The sequence below is a fragment of the Coffea arabica genome, chromosome 1e (assembly GCF_036785885.1).
Source record: "Coffea arabica cultivar ET-39 chromosome 1e, Coffea Arabica ET-39 HiFi, whole genome shotgun sequence".
In the NCBI taxonomy this organism is placed as follows: domain Eukaryota; kingdom Viridiplantae; phylum Streptophyta; class Magnoliopsida; order Gentianales; family Rubiaceae; genus Coffea; species Coffea arabica.
In genome coordinates, this window is record NC_092311.1 from 56976430 (window position 1) to 56993055 (window position 16626).

The following is a 16626-nucleotide window of genomic DNA, read 5'->3' on the forward strand; positions in this document are numbered from 1 at the left end:
TTTCAAATATAATGCTACAGTAATATACAAACAAATACAACTAAAAAAAAATCGCACATAAAAATTTTTTATATACGCTGTTACAATAAAATTTTTTAAAAAAACAACTAACGATATTAGGCCGAGTTAGGACATCCACAGAAGATTTCTACACTCGCTTATTATAACTTTCCACCAGGATTTTCACAGTTTCGGGCGCCCAGTTAGTAGCCAAAAAACCACACAAAAACACCAACACGTCCCCACAAATAAAACATCAACTGATTCAACCTTCAAGAACGCATGATTTCCGAGGAACTCGGGAATTTACAGAAGACCCTACTAATAGATGCCTGAGAAACAACATAAAATTTACCTTCTTTTGCTACAATTGTTCTTAAAAACAAAAACAACCAAAAAAAAAAAAAAAAAACCTAAAATTGGGCAACAGCGACATCCAACCGTCCGCCTCTTCCTGATTTCTCATCTTAAAATGCATAATCACAGGAAATTAAAATGGGTTGTCAGGAGGAAAACATTTTAAGCGGAAAAGGCTCTACTTTTTGAACAAAACTTTTTAGCTTCAAAATAAAATAATTGAAAGCGTTCATCCACCCGACGCCTTTAAAAAGTGGTGGCCTGCCAGGCATTCAAGCCAAGCAAACAGGAAAGCAAATAAAACAGCTATCATCTACCACGGCCCATCCAATAGCTCAGGCGTAAAAAATAAGCGGAAGCAGAATCGGGTCACGAAGCAAACAGAGAGGAGTCACACAACCACTTGTCAAAGGAGGAGAAGTTGGTCGCAGCACAACCAGAAAGGCCAGACCAATTCTTCCAACAATACCAGCGGTTTCTATGTACATGAATAAATGCCACTTATAACTGCAACGCCGCTGTAGTGCGGTTCACACAGACGTCAGTAGCCTATCTAATGGCCTCCAACAATGTTACCTTTTTCAGCATCACCTGCGACAGAAAGCACACGAACCATTAGTTACAACATCAAACCCTATACCTAGCTGCGAGCAAGCTGTGCTTACAACAGTGAGCTCCAAGATGATAGGGTACCATGCATTTGACGATGGCTCTCACCCAACCCATATTCGAGTAAATTCTGAAAGTCCCGCTACACAAACTAACCAAAGACAACTACAACCAGAGTGAATTTGGCTAAGGTAATCTAGTTCAAAGAAGTCCTAGCAAGAGCCATTACGGCGTCCAGTCAAACCTTGAGCACGACGAATTGCTCAGCATCACAAATATCAGAAAAATTCAAAGAATCTTAATAAACGAGGCGAATCAGCAGTAGAATTGGTTATTTCCTGATAATAATATAGATAATATCCGCATAAATCATGAACCATACCCGACAAGCCACCATATATCAGAAAAGATCAGCATGGCAGCCGCTAGACAATATTTCTAGTTTACAATTGGAGAAAAAAATAACTAGCAACAACAGAATGCTACATTCTACTTGTTTCCACCCAGCCACCAAAACCAATAAATAAAAAAATAAGTTAAAAAAAAAAAAAAAAAAGGAGGAAGATGATGCGGCACCTGTCATTCGCAAGCAATTTTGGTGTCGAAGCTGCTGAGGCATATAGCAAAAGCCTGGAATGCAGATATTGGATATTTGTAGTCCATGGTGAATACATCTTTTCCCACTTTTCCAAATTGGAGAATTACATCATCCTGTTCTTGTCCACCAACCCCACTATCCACCGAAGCTACAAGCTGAAAGTTCTTCACTGACGCCACCGTTACCCGTCCATTAAAGTTGAGACACCAGCACTGAAGTTGCTCGTGCCACCTGGGAGCTTTGTTTTTCAACGCTAACATATCATCCTTATCGGTTGACATGGGTCTGGCATGAAAAATATCCGTGCGAGAAGACGACTTTGATCTGAAGAAAGGGAGGGAAGGAAAGGAATCACTAACACCAGGAAGAAACTCAGTTTGTGTAGGGGCAACACCATCTGGTTCAATAGCAGAAGCAGGGATTGCATCCATAGCACAGTGCATTCTCCTTGGTCCCCTGATTACCAGTTACATAGTTTAATTAGCCAGTAAAAAAACATAGAAACTAATCAACAACTGCCCAATGAGATATTAGGTGCACAGCACATAGCAACTGAAAAGAAACACACTTAAATTTGCAGGAATAGATCTGTACTCATATACATTCTTATCGACCCGTGAGAGTTCTAACTACTAAAAAGCACAAACCTTACCTCGAACCCAGGACATTTAACTCATAAGATATGTGGGCTACAGGAAAGTTCCCAGCAGGAACTCTAGGAGAGACTTGTTTCATTCCAACTAGCTTTGTGGAACGAAATTTAGTCACCCTAGCTCCAGTGCTTGGAGGCTGTGCATCATAGATTGTGAATTTAGTCCCAAGAAAGTTTGACCTGCCATGAAGGAGGATAAGATGACCTCAGACTGGAAGAGCTTAGAAAGCAGTGCACTTTAGTGCCCAGTAGACCTTACCTGAGCTTTCCAATGTAAGTACTGCTACCCTTTGAGACATCTTCAGCATTTAGAGAGATGATGTAATCTGTACAAGTTGGGCGCCTACATCTCCGTGCAGCAAGAAGAAACTTACCATCATCATTTGAAGCTGTCAAACAATCACAAGAATGACAAAGACAATGTTATTGCTAGGAATTTTATTCAAAGCTCCTAGCAGCTTCAAGCAGCAAAGACATGTAGATCACTTGAAACACAGAAAATCCCAAGCTTTGTAGTTAGTTATGCCTCCAATACACAGAAAGAGTTGTGATTAGACAAAACTAACTGGGTAAATGCACAACAAGCGAGACAAGTTCCAACGCATGCACCAGTTACCTTGATTTAAACTGAGATAAAGATGATACGTTTGGTTGCTGCGATTCCTTTTTATGAAACACTGGATCAGTGGACCTCTTGGACCCGGCTGCAGAAGGCACCATGTGATTTGAGAAATAAAAGAATATCCTCCAGAGTAATGCACATGTCAGTTTCAAAGAAAATCAATTTAATGCTCACAATTAAGCATTTCTGTAAAGCAGGAATTCTGTTGGATCCATCTTATACAGCAAGGGAAAAAAATATCAACCCAAAATCAACACTAAGCAGCAGTGGTAGACTAATTCAAAAGTGACCTGTATTGCTGTTTGCAGAATGATATAACTAAAGAATTGCTTTTTGCCACCAAAATTTCTAGAGATTGGGTGTTCACTCTTTCCATCAAGTGCAAGTTGAAGCATTATCCTATGAGTCCAACAATTTCCATCAACACTGAGAACTGAATATATTTGGAGAAATGAATTGCTCATTTACAGCATAAATTCTAGAGGAACTAAGCATGATTTACCCATGTCCAAGGCTCATGACACTTATGAATTTACTACCTACTACTGTCATCTTCAGTATCTTTCCTTCTTGGATACAATGCAAAAACCTGAAGAGTTATATAACTGCAAAACTAAATTGGTTCACAATTGTACGTTTTTTAAAGAGTGAAAATCAAATAAAAAATGGCCCAATAACTTGTCGAATTGGTAAACTTGTTGCTCATCATATTTCTCAATTTCTAATACTCAAAGACAGCAAATTGAGCAGTCACGAGAGCACATGAAAGAAGAAAAATGAAACTCTACAGAACACCATTTTCAACTCAACATACAGACTGAGTCCAAGCCATACTAAAGAGTTCACTTTCCCCAGGTTGATTCTCAATACTTTTTGTTTTACAAAGAATATTGCCTGATTGCTATGAACTAATTAGGAGGACAATTAAGAATATCAAAACGGTTCATCACAGTAAGCCTTGTAGATGGTCCATCTTCAAGCTCTGGCAGACAGGGTCCATCTACAAGCCCCTCACAGCCTGCTGCCACACCCCCACCCCCCAAATATCCAAAACAACAATCCGTGCAGACCCGTTCTCATTAACACTGAATCTAACAAGATATTCTGTATTGTGTCTGTAGGAATAAAACACAAGTTTGATAAGCCATTAATTACTCCATATATTAATGAAGCATAAAATTTGGAAGAAAAATATCGACAGTTCCAAACAGCAAACAGAATTCTGAAAAATTGAGGACAACCTATAATCAGATCAAAACATAGAACTTAGCACCACCTACTGGACGTGAACTCATGTTATATTTGACTCAAATAGCAATAAAAAGACATGCTTTATGGTTCCTTTCTGTGTATGATCGTTCAATACTCCAAATCGATGTGCATTGGCCCTTGAGCATGTACACAATGTGGCTACGCATACTTGTGAGTAAAACTTACTGTACGTAACTAGCACGTTAAAATCCTCTTAACTGCTGCGTTCCTGGATTATATCCTTTTCTCCTAAACATACTCAGATTAAAACAAACAGAGGATATTGGAACTATAAAACCATCATAACAAACTAACCAATGACAATCACCAATAGAGTGTAATATCGTCAGCAGAGACATTGTAAAATCAACAAATAATAGAATCAGAGCAATTTTTAACACCCGGGCTCATACCTGCTTGAGGGAGATGGGGAAAGTCAACTGTCCAGAAATTTCTGGCGTCTTCACAATTTCCTTCATTATGTCCCTCCAACTCCTACAAACTCCAGCACAAGCAACCACATTCTTTCTGGGGGGCCAGGTACTCTCAGATTCTTCGATCCTCACCAACACATCTCTCAACAGCTCTGGTGGCATGTAAGCCCAACAACTTTGCTTCAAAGCATCTATGGGTACGAAACAACTATCCTGAACCACCCTCTGTGACCTTGATCTCAACCCATTTGGAAGCCTCATCTCAAACCCTTTTCTAGAAATGCTCCCAAATTCGCCCCTCATGTCCTGAAGTATACTTCTAAAAGACATTTTTTTCTTTTAAATTACCACCAATACGGTTGAGACTAAAGATATAAGTCCAAAACCTCAATCCCACAATTGAAAAGAGCCCAGGTTTAATAATTAGCCATAAAAAGGAATTCAAACCCACAAAAGGAAAAAAAAAAAAAAGGAAGAGCAAAAGATCCCAATTACGATAAAAGATCCAAACTCTAATATGATTTGTACAAACCCAATTGAGATGCTAACATGTTTAACGGTCCCAAATCAAGCAGCTCGCACCTGATGCAGTAAATTTGACATCATAAAACAGCATTAACAGAATTAATAAAACGCGATCGGCAGAAATAAAAAGGCCTCGGATGAAAATCAACTGTTCAATTCAGAATCGAAAGTTCAGTAAAAGAAACTCAGATCTGTGATAGTACAAAAATCCAGACGAGTCAGACAACCACTCCAAAAATAGTGGGCAAGTGAACCAACAATCCGCAGACAAATTCTTAAGGAACCTTTTATGTTCTTAATTAACAAAACAAGAGCAGACTTCTAATGCAAGTAGGGTTTGGAAACTGGAAGCATTTTGATTAAGGGGTTAAATATGCTGGTGGGAAAAGTTAATCGGGATTAGGCTCGGCAAGTATGTCGTAGTGTGTGCGCGTCGTTTTCGGGCGGAGATGGGAATAGGGTAGGTTTGCTGTTGAAGGTTTACTGCGGCACTTTTGGGCAGCGACAAGTGTGAAACTCTAGTCGCCCCCGGCCCCAGGCCCTTGGAGTTTCTGTCCAGTTTGCATCATTGTCCGAATTCTGCTGCTGAAATCCGACCCGAATATATATGATTTTCGATACTTCATTGCATTTTCTCTCTCTGTCTCTCTCGCTCTCTTTACTTGTCCGGTAGAAAAGAAAAGTATATATATCTGGTTGCCCGTTAGGGCTGCTGTCTACTCAAGCTCGACTCGAGGCAAAATAATTTATGAAACTCGAGTTCGGGTTTAATTAAATGTAATCAATTTAAATCAAGTTCAATCGAATTTATTTGAGCTCAATCAAGTCTAATCAAAGTCAAGTAATAAAAATTAATATTTTATATATAATTTTAAATAAAGAATATTATTGACATTTCATAATAATAAAAATTAAAATATATATTATAAAAAACTCGATAGAGCTCGTCGAACTTTCAAATATCATATTTTCAAGCTCAAACTCGACTCGATAGCTCTAACGAGCGGCTCGAGCTCGAGATCGAGCTTGGTCAACCGAGCTCGAGCTCAAGCTGTTGACCAAGTAGCTCACGAGCTCGAGCGAGCTACTTGGTTTAGCTCCACCCCTATTGCCCGTGTAATTGCTCTTTCGCCCTCATTCTTTTTAATGCATCTCAATATTATGATAGGATTGGAAAATTCATTCTCCATCTGATTCTAATAAGATAAAATGCAGGGATCAAAAAATAAATAAAATCACATCACCTCGTTATTTTTAAAAGTTTTATAAATAAAAAAAAAAGTGATTGAAAAATATATTTAAAAAAACGTAATAAGAAATTTTCTACGAACAAATACAATTTAATCAATGGTTAATTAAGCTTCTTCTAAATAAGTATTTATCCGACAAGTACGTAAGTACGTCTTTTACCAGTCTAGCTAGCCTACTGTGTTGGATGTTGCTGTGCAGTAGTACATGCAAATATGCAATTTTTTTCTCCTCCTTGTTTAATTTCCCAGTATTCTTGAAAATAATCTTTTACTTTAGCTGTAAGGGTTCCCTCAAGGAATAAATTTAGCCGTAAAGGGCTATGTTTCTATATTCAATGAAGAAAGATTACAGATTAGCCATTGCGTGTGAGTGATGAAATAAATGAATTTGAATTTGACCGACAACAACAACATTTCTATATGATATTAAACAATTATTATCTATGGTTTGAAATTTGTTGATGGGATATCTACAACATTTATTTAAAGGGGATTAACAAAGGCATTTGTTAATGTATTTAAATTATATCTAACTTGCCATGTAATTACATAAATACTAAAGGCATTTTATTGCACTCTTGCATTTATTAAATTTTAAAATTAAATTTACTTTTTGCTAAAAAAAACTTAACACTTGAGATCGTTGTTAACTGACGTCCATGATATAACTTAACTCTTTGATATATGATATATAGATATAGACTAGCCAGAAACGTACAACTTATGAGGGTGCAACCCAAATTAAACAATTTTTTGGTCAAAAGGGTAGATGTTATTGGAAGTAATTATTTAGTTGGTAGATTTGTAGTAAGAAACACTTAATGAGGACAAAAATGAGGTGAATAAGTTGTCATAAAAAGTTTACACTCCAAGTCCTTCTTTTTGTATTTTGTAGCACTAAGTCCTTCAAAAAGATTTTTCAAAAAACATGCCAAAGAAAATGAAAATCTATAGGATAATTATTGATATTACCAAAATGAATTTGATTAAAGACCAAAAATATTATTCTACCATCACATGGTCATACGGGAATAAATAATCCCATATTTCTTTTTGGGAGTGACGATACTGCCACGGGGCTTAGATAAACCCAATGCGGAGCGATAAAACGAAACCATTAAGCTATACACTGTTACCTGAATATTAAAGAGATCTTGGACAGGATGGGACTATATTCAACAATCGAGTTCACTTAACAAAAAAGGGTGACTAGAAATTCCTACATATTAAATTGATAGATACAAACATGAGAATTTTTGAAATTAAGAAAACAGCTTGGTTTGGATTGCAAATTTTTCAATTTTGTGTATAAAAATGTATTGTACTGATGTGATGTATGATAGATAAAAAAAGTAAATAAGAAATGTGTTGAGATAATTGTTCAGCAAAAATTAGGGCTTGTTTGACAAAACTAAATTATGAAAATAGAAACCTAAAATTTAAGTGTTAAAAGTAGTAAGTTGTATATGTTTGATAACTAACTAAATTACCATATTAAATTGAAATATTGAACAAATAAAACATTTTGACTTTAAAAAAAAAATAATTGCCTATGTCTGTGTATCCAAAGAAAAGTGTGTGTGAGCGAGAGACTAATGATAGAAAATAATGAAATAATTTAGAATTAGTGTGTTATGTGTGTGTACTTTGTGCTGGAATATATATGAAAATGTATTATATGTGTGTGAAATGTAGTACTATGTATAAGCAATTCAAAAAATTTTGTGAAACATGTTTATTTAAAATTTTGTGGAGCAAATTTTTATGGTGTTTAATACATTAAGTGATAAGGCATTTCTATCATTAAATATGTTGAATTTAAAAAATAATTAAGTTAATTTTTAATATTAAGTAGAGTTATCAAACATGCTATTAGTTTATGTCTATCATACAAGTGATATATATTAGAATGAAGGATGTGTGTACCGTGTAAGTAGGTAGTATATTAGAGCAAGGATTTTTTTTCCTTGGACAAATAAAGAAGATTTCGGATAATCAGTGTTTGGATAATAGATTATTTCAAATATTTTTTTGAAAAAGATGGTGTTATATATATATTTTAATATAATGTATATGAGATAAGAAATAATTAAAAATACATTGAAAAAATGTTGGACAGGAATGATGTAAGCAAATAAAAGATTTCAAGAGCGTAGTTTTGAAGAGCACATGGCATCATCGAACAAATCCAACGGCAGGAGACTTAGCCACGTACTAAGCATCCGTTTCCTTAGCATGCAAGATCCTAACTCCCAATATCTAGACCTTGGCGGCATTTCAAACTGCTTTTTCAGTGTTGGCTTTGCTCGATTACTTGCTTTGTTTCTTTCTTTCTCCGCATATTTGGATTTCTCTAACTTTCCCTTTCCCTTCTTCAAGCAAACATAAAACCCTACTCCATCTCTCTCTCTGCAGCACAAATCGCTGGTAACCTGGACCTTGCTAGACGCTAACCAGCAACTTTACTTTTTCCTTTTTTTTGTAATGTGAAATACAAAAAAAATTCTGGACGAAGTAATTGTTGATCGCGTATTTTTAGTAGAAGCCCGAGAGCGATACTTCCACTGGGAGTGATGATGGGAAGCAATGCACTGTTTGGAACAGGAATTGGATCCGACGTTGATCAGTTGTATTCTATAACTTTGTTTGTGGCTTTACTGAGCGCGTGCATGGTGATTGGCCATTTGCTCGAAGAAAACCGCTGGATTAACGAGTCTATTACGGCTCTGCTCATCGTAAGGGGATTTTTATTTGTATTTTTGTTAATTGTTTCTGAATGCATAGATAGACTATAAATTGCATTGGGGCCAGCTAGAAGAGATGTCTCACGTCGATATAGTCCTTAAGTCCTTGCATGTGATCAAATGGCGTCTCTGATGGTCGCAGGGGTTATGCAGTGGGATCGTTATTTTGCTAACAACTAATGGCAAGAGTTCCCGCATCTTAGAATTCGATGAACAGCTGTTTTTCATTTATCTTCTCCCACCTATTATATTTAATGCTGGGTAAGTTTCTATTTTTTTTTTTTTTACTCATACATGCGGTTTTCAGAGAAGTACTTGCTAGTCAATCACCTGATCTCTCATGTTCGCGTGTCCTCATATTGATCAGGTTTCAAGTGAAAAAGAAGCAATTCTTCCGAAACTTTATGACCATTGTGCTATTTGGTGTAGTTGGTACTCTGATATCCTTCTGTATCATATCCTTTGGTACGGTCTCGTTTTCTATATCGCCCTTAATTTTAGTTCATTGTAGCTAATTATTACTTAACGTTTCTAGTATACAAAATGCTTAAACGTTTTGTGGAGTTGTAATAGATGTAGGTGAATACAATTTGAAGTTTATTGTTACTGTTCATCAGGGTAGTTGGAGTCCCTTTTATGGTTGCTACTTTCTACGTTGATGTTTAGAGAACTAGCTATTTTTGATGATGTTAGATGCATGCAATCTACTCCTTGCTTGAGCACTTATCAACAATATTTTTCCCTTCACCTAAGTTTCTCTGTATCCAGAAGGCTATAACATCTACTCTCTTTTGCCTAGCACCAAGTCACCAGATAATCTGAAAAAATCTTAAATATATTGTGTAAGCTCATGAACATTTTCATTTTCTTACCTTCCCTAGAAGGAATTTGGTGTTGTATGACATCTTTTGTTCTTTAACATAAAACATATCTACTATTTACGCTATCTCCAATACTCATTTTAGTTAATTGATTCAGCATTATCTGCTTCATTCATTCCTGTTATTTGGTTTGTTATTTGTGATGGTCATAACCAAAGAATTCTGATTCAGGTGCCAAAAGTTTCTTTGCAAGTCTGGACATTGGATCCTTGGAGTTGCAAGATTATCTTGGTAGTGTAATATTCTTTCTGTAAAGATTTTTTTTAATTGAATTTCATTTTTTGGCTTTTTTCATGGTGTCACTTTGTACGGTAGTTTGACTTCTTGCAATTCTGCAGCTATTTACAACTTTATAGCTATTTGCCTTTCCTAGAATTATACTGCTATTTGACAAATTCTCAAGTAATTGATGTAATTTTTCCTTATTTTCATAGATAGTTTCCCTTCAGGACCACATATAGCATTTGAGACCGTTAGTGCCACTATAAACGATCCACAAGGCAGTATACATTACCACTTGGCATTCTTCTGAAGTTTGAATTAAAATTAAAAAAATATGATAGCGGATTATTTTGAGGGTCATATTAAAATGGATTAGTTGCATTACAGGTTTCCTTTATGTATGGAAATTTTACTCTGTTATCTTACAATTCTTACACCTTATTTTGCAGCAATTGGAGCTATATTTTCAGCAACCGATTCTGTTTGTACATTGCAGGTATTGAAGGATGCAATTTTTCCTTCAAAAAAGAGAATGAAAATCTGCAAATTGACTTTGCCTTTTTTTTTTTAGGTGCTAAATCAGGATGACACGCCTTTGCTTTACAGTCTAGTTTTTGGTGAAGGTGTTGTAAATGATGCGACTTCAGTGGTACTTTTCAATGCAATCCAGAGATTTGACCTCTCTCATGTTAAGTCAAAGATTGCCGCACAGTTTATGGGCAATTTTCTTACACTGTTCATCACAAGCACTTTATTGGGAATAGTGGTAGGTCTTTCTCCTGATTAGACCAACATCCTTTATTGCAGTCTTATAAGATTAGCAAGTTTTGTCCTTTCAGAATGTAATTTCGGCCCTATTGAGCTTGTCAAACTTTAAACCTGATGCTGCTTTATCAATATGAAAGATTGCATCTTTTTAGCATTGTGTTAGCTTTCCTTGCACATCAATATAAAATTTCGTCTCTTTGACTTGTCAAACTTTTCAAAGTAGGGCTCTAGAATGTCCTCGATTGGGATGTTCTGTTAGATGTTCTCATCAGTTTCATCTCAGGCCAGTGGAAGTATTTATCAGTACAAGCTCTAGTAGTTTGTAACTTAGCATTATATGACCAAGGTTTTATGTTTCTGCTTGCATGTAACATGACATTTTGGAGATCTTTTTCTTTTAATTAAACTGTTCTGTACTAGTAAGTCTTCAGAAAGAAAAGTGCTGGTTAGAATTAGGAGGGAAAACTTGATAGGTTCTATTAGCTGCAACTAATACTTGCATTGATGTTGCTGCACATGAAAATTGAGCTAATCTGTAATAAAAGAAGTAATAGGTTTGTATTTTCGATAAGAGGATGTATCTCCGAATAGGTAACACCTGGTTGTTAAATGTTTACTTTCCAAGTAGAAACTCGTTTGCACTACAAGTATGGATGCCATACAAAGGTAGGAAGTGTTTGGAGTTCTATATAGCAACTGGACTTCTGACAAAACCTTCATCCTCTCATGTCATTTGTTGGGCTTGTTATCAGTTGATTCTTAGTTGCATTTACAGAAACGTTTCCTTTAGGTAATGCAATTATGCCTTTAATTATTCCTTGTGTTCAATTCTTGAGGTACAAAATGAAACTATTAATATACATGTCGTTCTGATGACTGCAGATTGGATTGCTTTGTGCATACCTGATCAAAAAGTTGTACTTGGGGAGGTATGTTAATCTAGCAGTTTTCTAGCATGTGTATAATTTGATTCTCAACTTTTACGCCTTATTGAGATTGAAGTAATTGCTAACATGCAATTCCAGTGGAATAATTATTATCAATACATGGGATTAAGACTATGATTGTATTGATGATTTCCATTTGATTATGAAAAAAGCTGGATGATTGAAATTTATGGCAAGGTTGGGCTGGTTGGCAATTTAAATTATAATCTCATTGTTCTTCCTTCCTCTCCCAGTCCTCAGGAAATAAATCAGGATGAAACTTTACGGGAATGTCATATGTATGAACTCATGGAATGGCTTGGTCATGTATCTTGTTCTGCTATTTAAACTCTAGTGGGTTTATGTCCGATTTCAGGCACTCTACAGATCGCGAAGTTGCATTGATGATGCTCATGGCCTATCTTTCATATGTTATGTCTGAAGTAAGTTTACTTTCATGGGACACATAACTAAAGAGGCTTAAGCTGTTAGTTGAGAATCTCTGTAAATTCAGCTAACCAGAAAACTTGAGCTTGAGGATTGTGAATTCAGCTAACTCGGCCCTATATATTGAACGGACTTTACTTTCTACTTCTTACTGGATCAACAATTCTACATATGCTCTGAAATTAAAACTTTTGATCCGAGTGATTATGTCAATTTGTGCTCTTTTCAGATGTTCAACCTGAGTGGAATCTTAACAGTGTTCTTTTGTGGGATAGTCATGTCGCACTATACATGGCATAACGTTACTCAAAGTTCTAGAACGACTACCAGGTCGGTCGGTCTGTCTGCCTCTCTCTATCTCTCTCTCATTTTGGCAGGATTTTCAAATACTAATTTTTAATTTGTCCTCCTTTCGGTCATATTATGCTACTGACGCAATATAACTTTCTTCCACAGGCATGCTTTTGCAACATTATCTTTTGTTGCAGAGGCTTTTATCTTCCTTTATGTTGGGATGGATGCATTAGACATTGAAAAATGGAAATTCGTAAGTGAAAGGTAAGCTATTAGATATAGTTAATCTCTGTTGATGTACAGGGGCAGAGTTTCATTTACTTCAGGAATCATTATCAAGGTTTTGAATTTTTAGAAAGGATTTCAAATGATGTTTCATGATTACTTGTTCCACAAACTATCTGTTCACTATATCTTTGTTTACCATTGGCTTCCAAAGTAAAGTTGTCCTGTACCATAATTTATCAAGTTCCTGCAGCCCAGGAAAATCCATTGCAGTGAGTGCAGTTTTGTTTGGCTTGGTTTTGGTTGGAAGAGCATCTTTTATATTCCCTCTGTCCTTCTTGTCCAATTTTACAAAGAAGTCAAAGAGTGACAAATTTGATTTGAAGCAGCAGGTATTATTTGGAGTTTCTTTAAATTCTTTGGCCTCCAGGTAACAATACTATAACAAATTTAACTGAACAGGTAACAATTTGGTGGGCTGGATTGATGCGCGGTGCAGTGTCCATGGCATTAGCCTATAACCAGGTATATATCTAGTCATCTTGTTTTACTGCTTTTAGAGTAATTGGGGGGTTGGAGAGGGGGTGTATGGTGAAGTTCAAGTTTCAAAGAGTTTATTGCTTATTTTGAATTTGAAGCATATAGGGATTCATGGGACTTGTTAAGTAGCATATGAGATGAAATGGCACTTCTCTGCCAATACAGGTTACCAATCTGATTGTGCTGTTTATTGTAGAAAGAGCGTGGCATTCAACATTTAGTTGTGAATATAGTTCTGTGCTGTCAGGAGAGTATATGCTGGTTAAGAAAAAGGGTCAAAAAAAAAAAGACTATACTTCTGAACAGGCTTTAGAACAATTCTTTCTTGTATATCAGCTATATACAAAGTATAGATTGGATGAATATGTTTTCTAACTGATTCACACCTCGATGTTAGGAAGAGTTTTGGAAAACTATTAGCATAGACCAAGTCTTTCTGCTGATGGGTGTTCCTGTCTCTATGGTGATTGTTTGTTACATATATTTCTAGCATACTACAATGGAGCTACAAGCCTAGGTATGGTAAAGTATGGTTTATAATGTACCTGAGGGTACCTGACTAGGTATCTAAGTAGGCTGCAGATATAGTTATGCTACTTCTGGTAGAAGGATAACACACCATGATCTCAATCCCAAGTAATTTTGGTCATAGAAATGAACATTACTGTGTGTTGATGCTGGTGATAACTGTATTCTTATGCTGTTGTTTCATAACATTGCAGTTTGCAAGGTCCGGCCATACCCAACAGCCTGGGAATGCGATTATGATCACTAGCACCATCACTGTTGTTCTATTCAGTACCATTGTAAGTACAAGAGGCTTTAAAAAGTTAACGACGTTTATTTCCCTAAACCTAATATTCTTATTGTTTAGCATCACTCATTATTATGCTGCATGGCTATTCTTTTTCATAACAGTAATTTGATAGCAAATATTGATTTGAAATTTACTGGCCTAGTTAGTAATAGGACAGCAAGCACCATTACATTCCCATGTCGTTTTCTTCAAGGTACACTGACCATGTTCTTCCAGGCTGCTTCAGAATTTCTTAAAGTTCTGGCTCTGTTTTTGTGGTCAGCATATTTGTGATGTCAAACTTTTTTGGTGAAACAGTAATCTGACTCGGATGATGCTCTATGATTTACTTTGGGGCTTCTGCTAAATGCCTGTTGGTTTTGTCGTGTCAAGCTTTTGTTGCATGTGTGGTCAATATTGCTGAAATATGTGCATTTAAAATGTAAGATGATGTTGGACGTGCTAACTAGTTCACGGAGGTCGAGCAGATTGTGTTTATTTTTTTATCCTTGGGAAAGATGTACGAGCATGGCATGGTTTTCTCCAATATTTCTAATCTTCATTTGGTAGTTCAATGTAATTGAACGTTCTGAATTATGTTGATAACTAATTGGTTTCCTCTTTCAAATTTTGGGTGTTTTTTTTTCTTAGGTGTTTGGGTTGATGACAAAGCCTCTTCTAAAATTCTTGCTGCCTCAGTCCATAATTCCCGAGCATGGTATGGAATCTGAGACGGCTGGCACGAGACCCATTCTGATGCCACTTCTTGACGATGAGGAAAATGTAGAGGTTGGCAAGGAAAGTAGCAATACTCATCTTCCATCCAGTTTGCACATGCTTCTGACCACACCGACTAACACAATACATCATTATTGGAGAAAATTTGATGATGCTATAATGCGCCCAGTCTTTGGTGGGAGGGGGCTTGCGCAGCTGGACTCAGGTTCTTCAGAAGAAGCGAGTGAATACTAGTTGCAGAATAGACAAAGTTAATTGGAGTGGCATATACCCTTTTCCGCAGTGGATAGGATTCTGCAGATCACATGTGGCTTTGCTTTGCAATTCAAGTATTATGTTTGTCTTGGAAGTTTCCTATTGCTGGGATTTGGAGGGAGAGCTAAAATTTTCCCGAGCAAAAACTTAACAGTGCAGTGTTTGGATAGAGTATTATTTGAAATATTACTTGTATAACACTTTTTTTGTGATATGATGTATGTGAGATAAAAAGTTAGTTAGGAATATTAAAAAAGACAATGTGTTTATGATGTAAATCAAATATTATTGAGCGAGCAAATTTGAGCTATCGAAACACGCTTAGTTTACAATACTTGAGCTTTAGCGCTGTTGCTGATATTTTTAGTTTACAAATTTAGGATAAGCACATTTTTATTAAAGTTATTGGACTGTCACAGTGCTAGATATTTACCGTATGCATAAATTTTTATTGTTTCTTTGGTGTACAGTGCGAATCAAAATGTAAGTACAAATTTTGTTATTGAAAAGTACGACAAAAAAAAAAGGGCGTGTGTGTGTGGTTCATGCACAATCATTCGTGAATAAAATACGTTATTGCTTATAGTAATATAATAATAAAAAATAAGAACACACACAACTCGGAGGCGAATTTCTCAGAATATTGCTGAAATTAAAAATCATCACAAAATTGGTGCTGTTCGAGGCGGGATTCTTAATTAGGGGTCGCCGCAACTCCGATGTGCGGTTTCAAGTAAAAATAATTTTTATTTTTATTTATTTTGAGTTGCTTCAATTTTCCTTTTTTTTTAATTCCTTCAAACCATTGCCGCAAATATGATTTGCGGCGAAGGTTTTTTTAAAAAAATTTTTTTTTGCATCAATAAGTTTTTTTTGCATCATGAGATGAGCGGCAATAAGTTTTTTTTTTTTTTGCATCCCCGCTAATGAGATGAGCGGCGATGCAAAATCTTGTGCTATATATTTCTGGTTTATATTTCATTTGCCAAAGGCCAAACAAAAGAAAGTACAAATTCAGGAACAGGACTTCTAGAGACATCAAACAGTAGCAAGTTAAACGCAGGTCATGCTGTCCCGCACAATGATGTGAAAAAATAAATGTTATATCTTGTTAATCATAAATTTGACCAGCTTATGTACCAGATAATTATAGTTAAGTGAACAGATAAACAAGAAAGATTTGCACCATACATACGATATTTTTTTTTGTAAAGATTTTTCTATGATATATAAATGCATTGTTAGTTACTTTTATGACTGTATTTTCATTTTTTATATATCACATCAGAAAAAGTGTCACATTTATGATTGTATTTTCGTCTTTCATATATCATATTTGAGAAAAGTATTACATATTAATTTCAAAAAAGGGTTTCTGAATAATCTTTTATCCAAATTACAAAACTCATTTATCGGTATATAAAACAGTAGATTTTTCAAAAGATTTCCAAGTTATGATAAATTCTGCATTTAACAATGCAGATTTCTTTTC

At 35.8% G+C, this 16626-nt stretch overlaps 2 protein-coding genes across 2 annotated transcripts; one reads left to right on the forward strand and one right to left on the reverse strand.

Annotated features, from left to right (window-relative positions):
• Positions 1–239: 239 nt before the first annotated feature.
• On the reverse strand, positions 240–5712 carry LOC140015323 (tubby-like F-box protein 3). The gene is made up of 6 exons (XM_072067517.1): positions 4503–5712; positions 2833–2920; positions 2476–2605; positions 2217–2396; positions 1543–2020; positions 240–948 (listed from the first exon to the last, which is right to left on the reverse strand). The coding sequence occupies exons 1-5, from the start codon at positions 4851–4853 to the stop codon at positions 1546–1548; spliced, it is 1224 nt and encodes a 407-aa protein (XP_071923618.1). The 5' UTR covers positions 4854–5712; the 3' UTR covers positions 240–948; positions 1543–1545.
• Positions 5713–8487: 2775 nt separating this feature from the next.
• Positions 8488–15466, forward strand: LOC140015322 (sodium/hydrogen exchanger 1-like). The gene is made up of 14 exons (XM_072067506.1): positions 8488–9033; positions 9185–9303; positions 9410–9507; positions 10095–10154; positions 10595–10641; positions 10717–10911; positions 11796–11842; positions 12216–12282; positions 12516–12616; positions 12743–12844; positions 13059–13197; positions 13268–13330; positions 14068–14151; positions 14793–15466. Exons 1-14 carry the CDS (start codon positions 8872–8874, stop codon positions 15111–15113), a joined length of 1605 nt encoding a protein of 534 aa, XP_071923607.1. The 5' UTR covers positions 8488–8871; the 3' UTR covers positions 15114–15466.
• The last annotated feature ends 1160 nt before the right edge of the window (positions 15467–16626 follow it).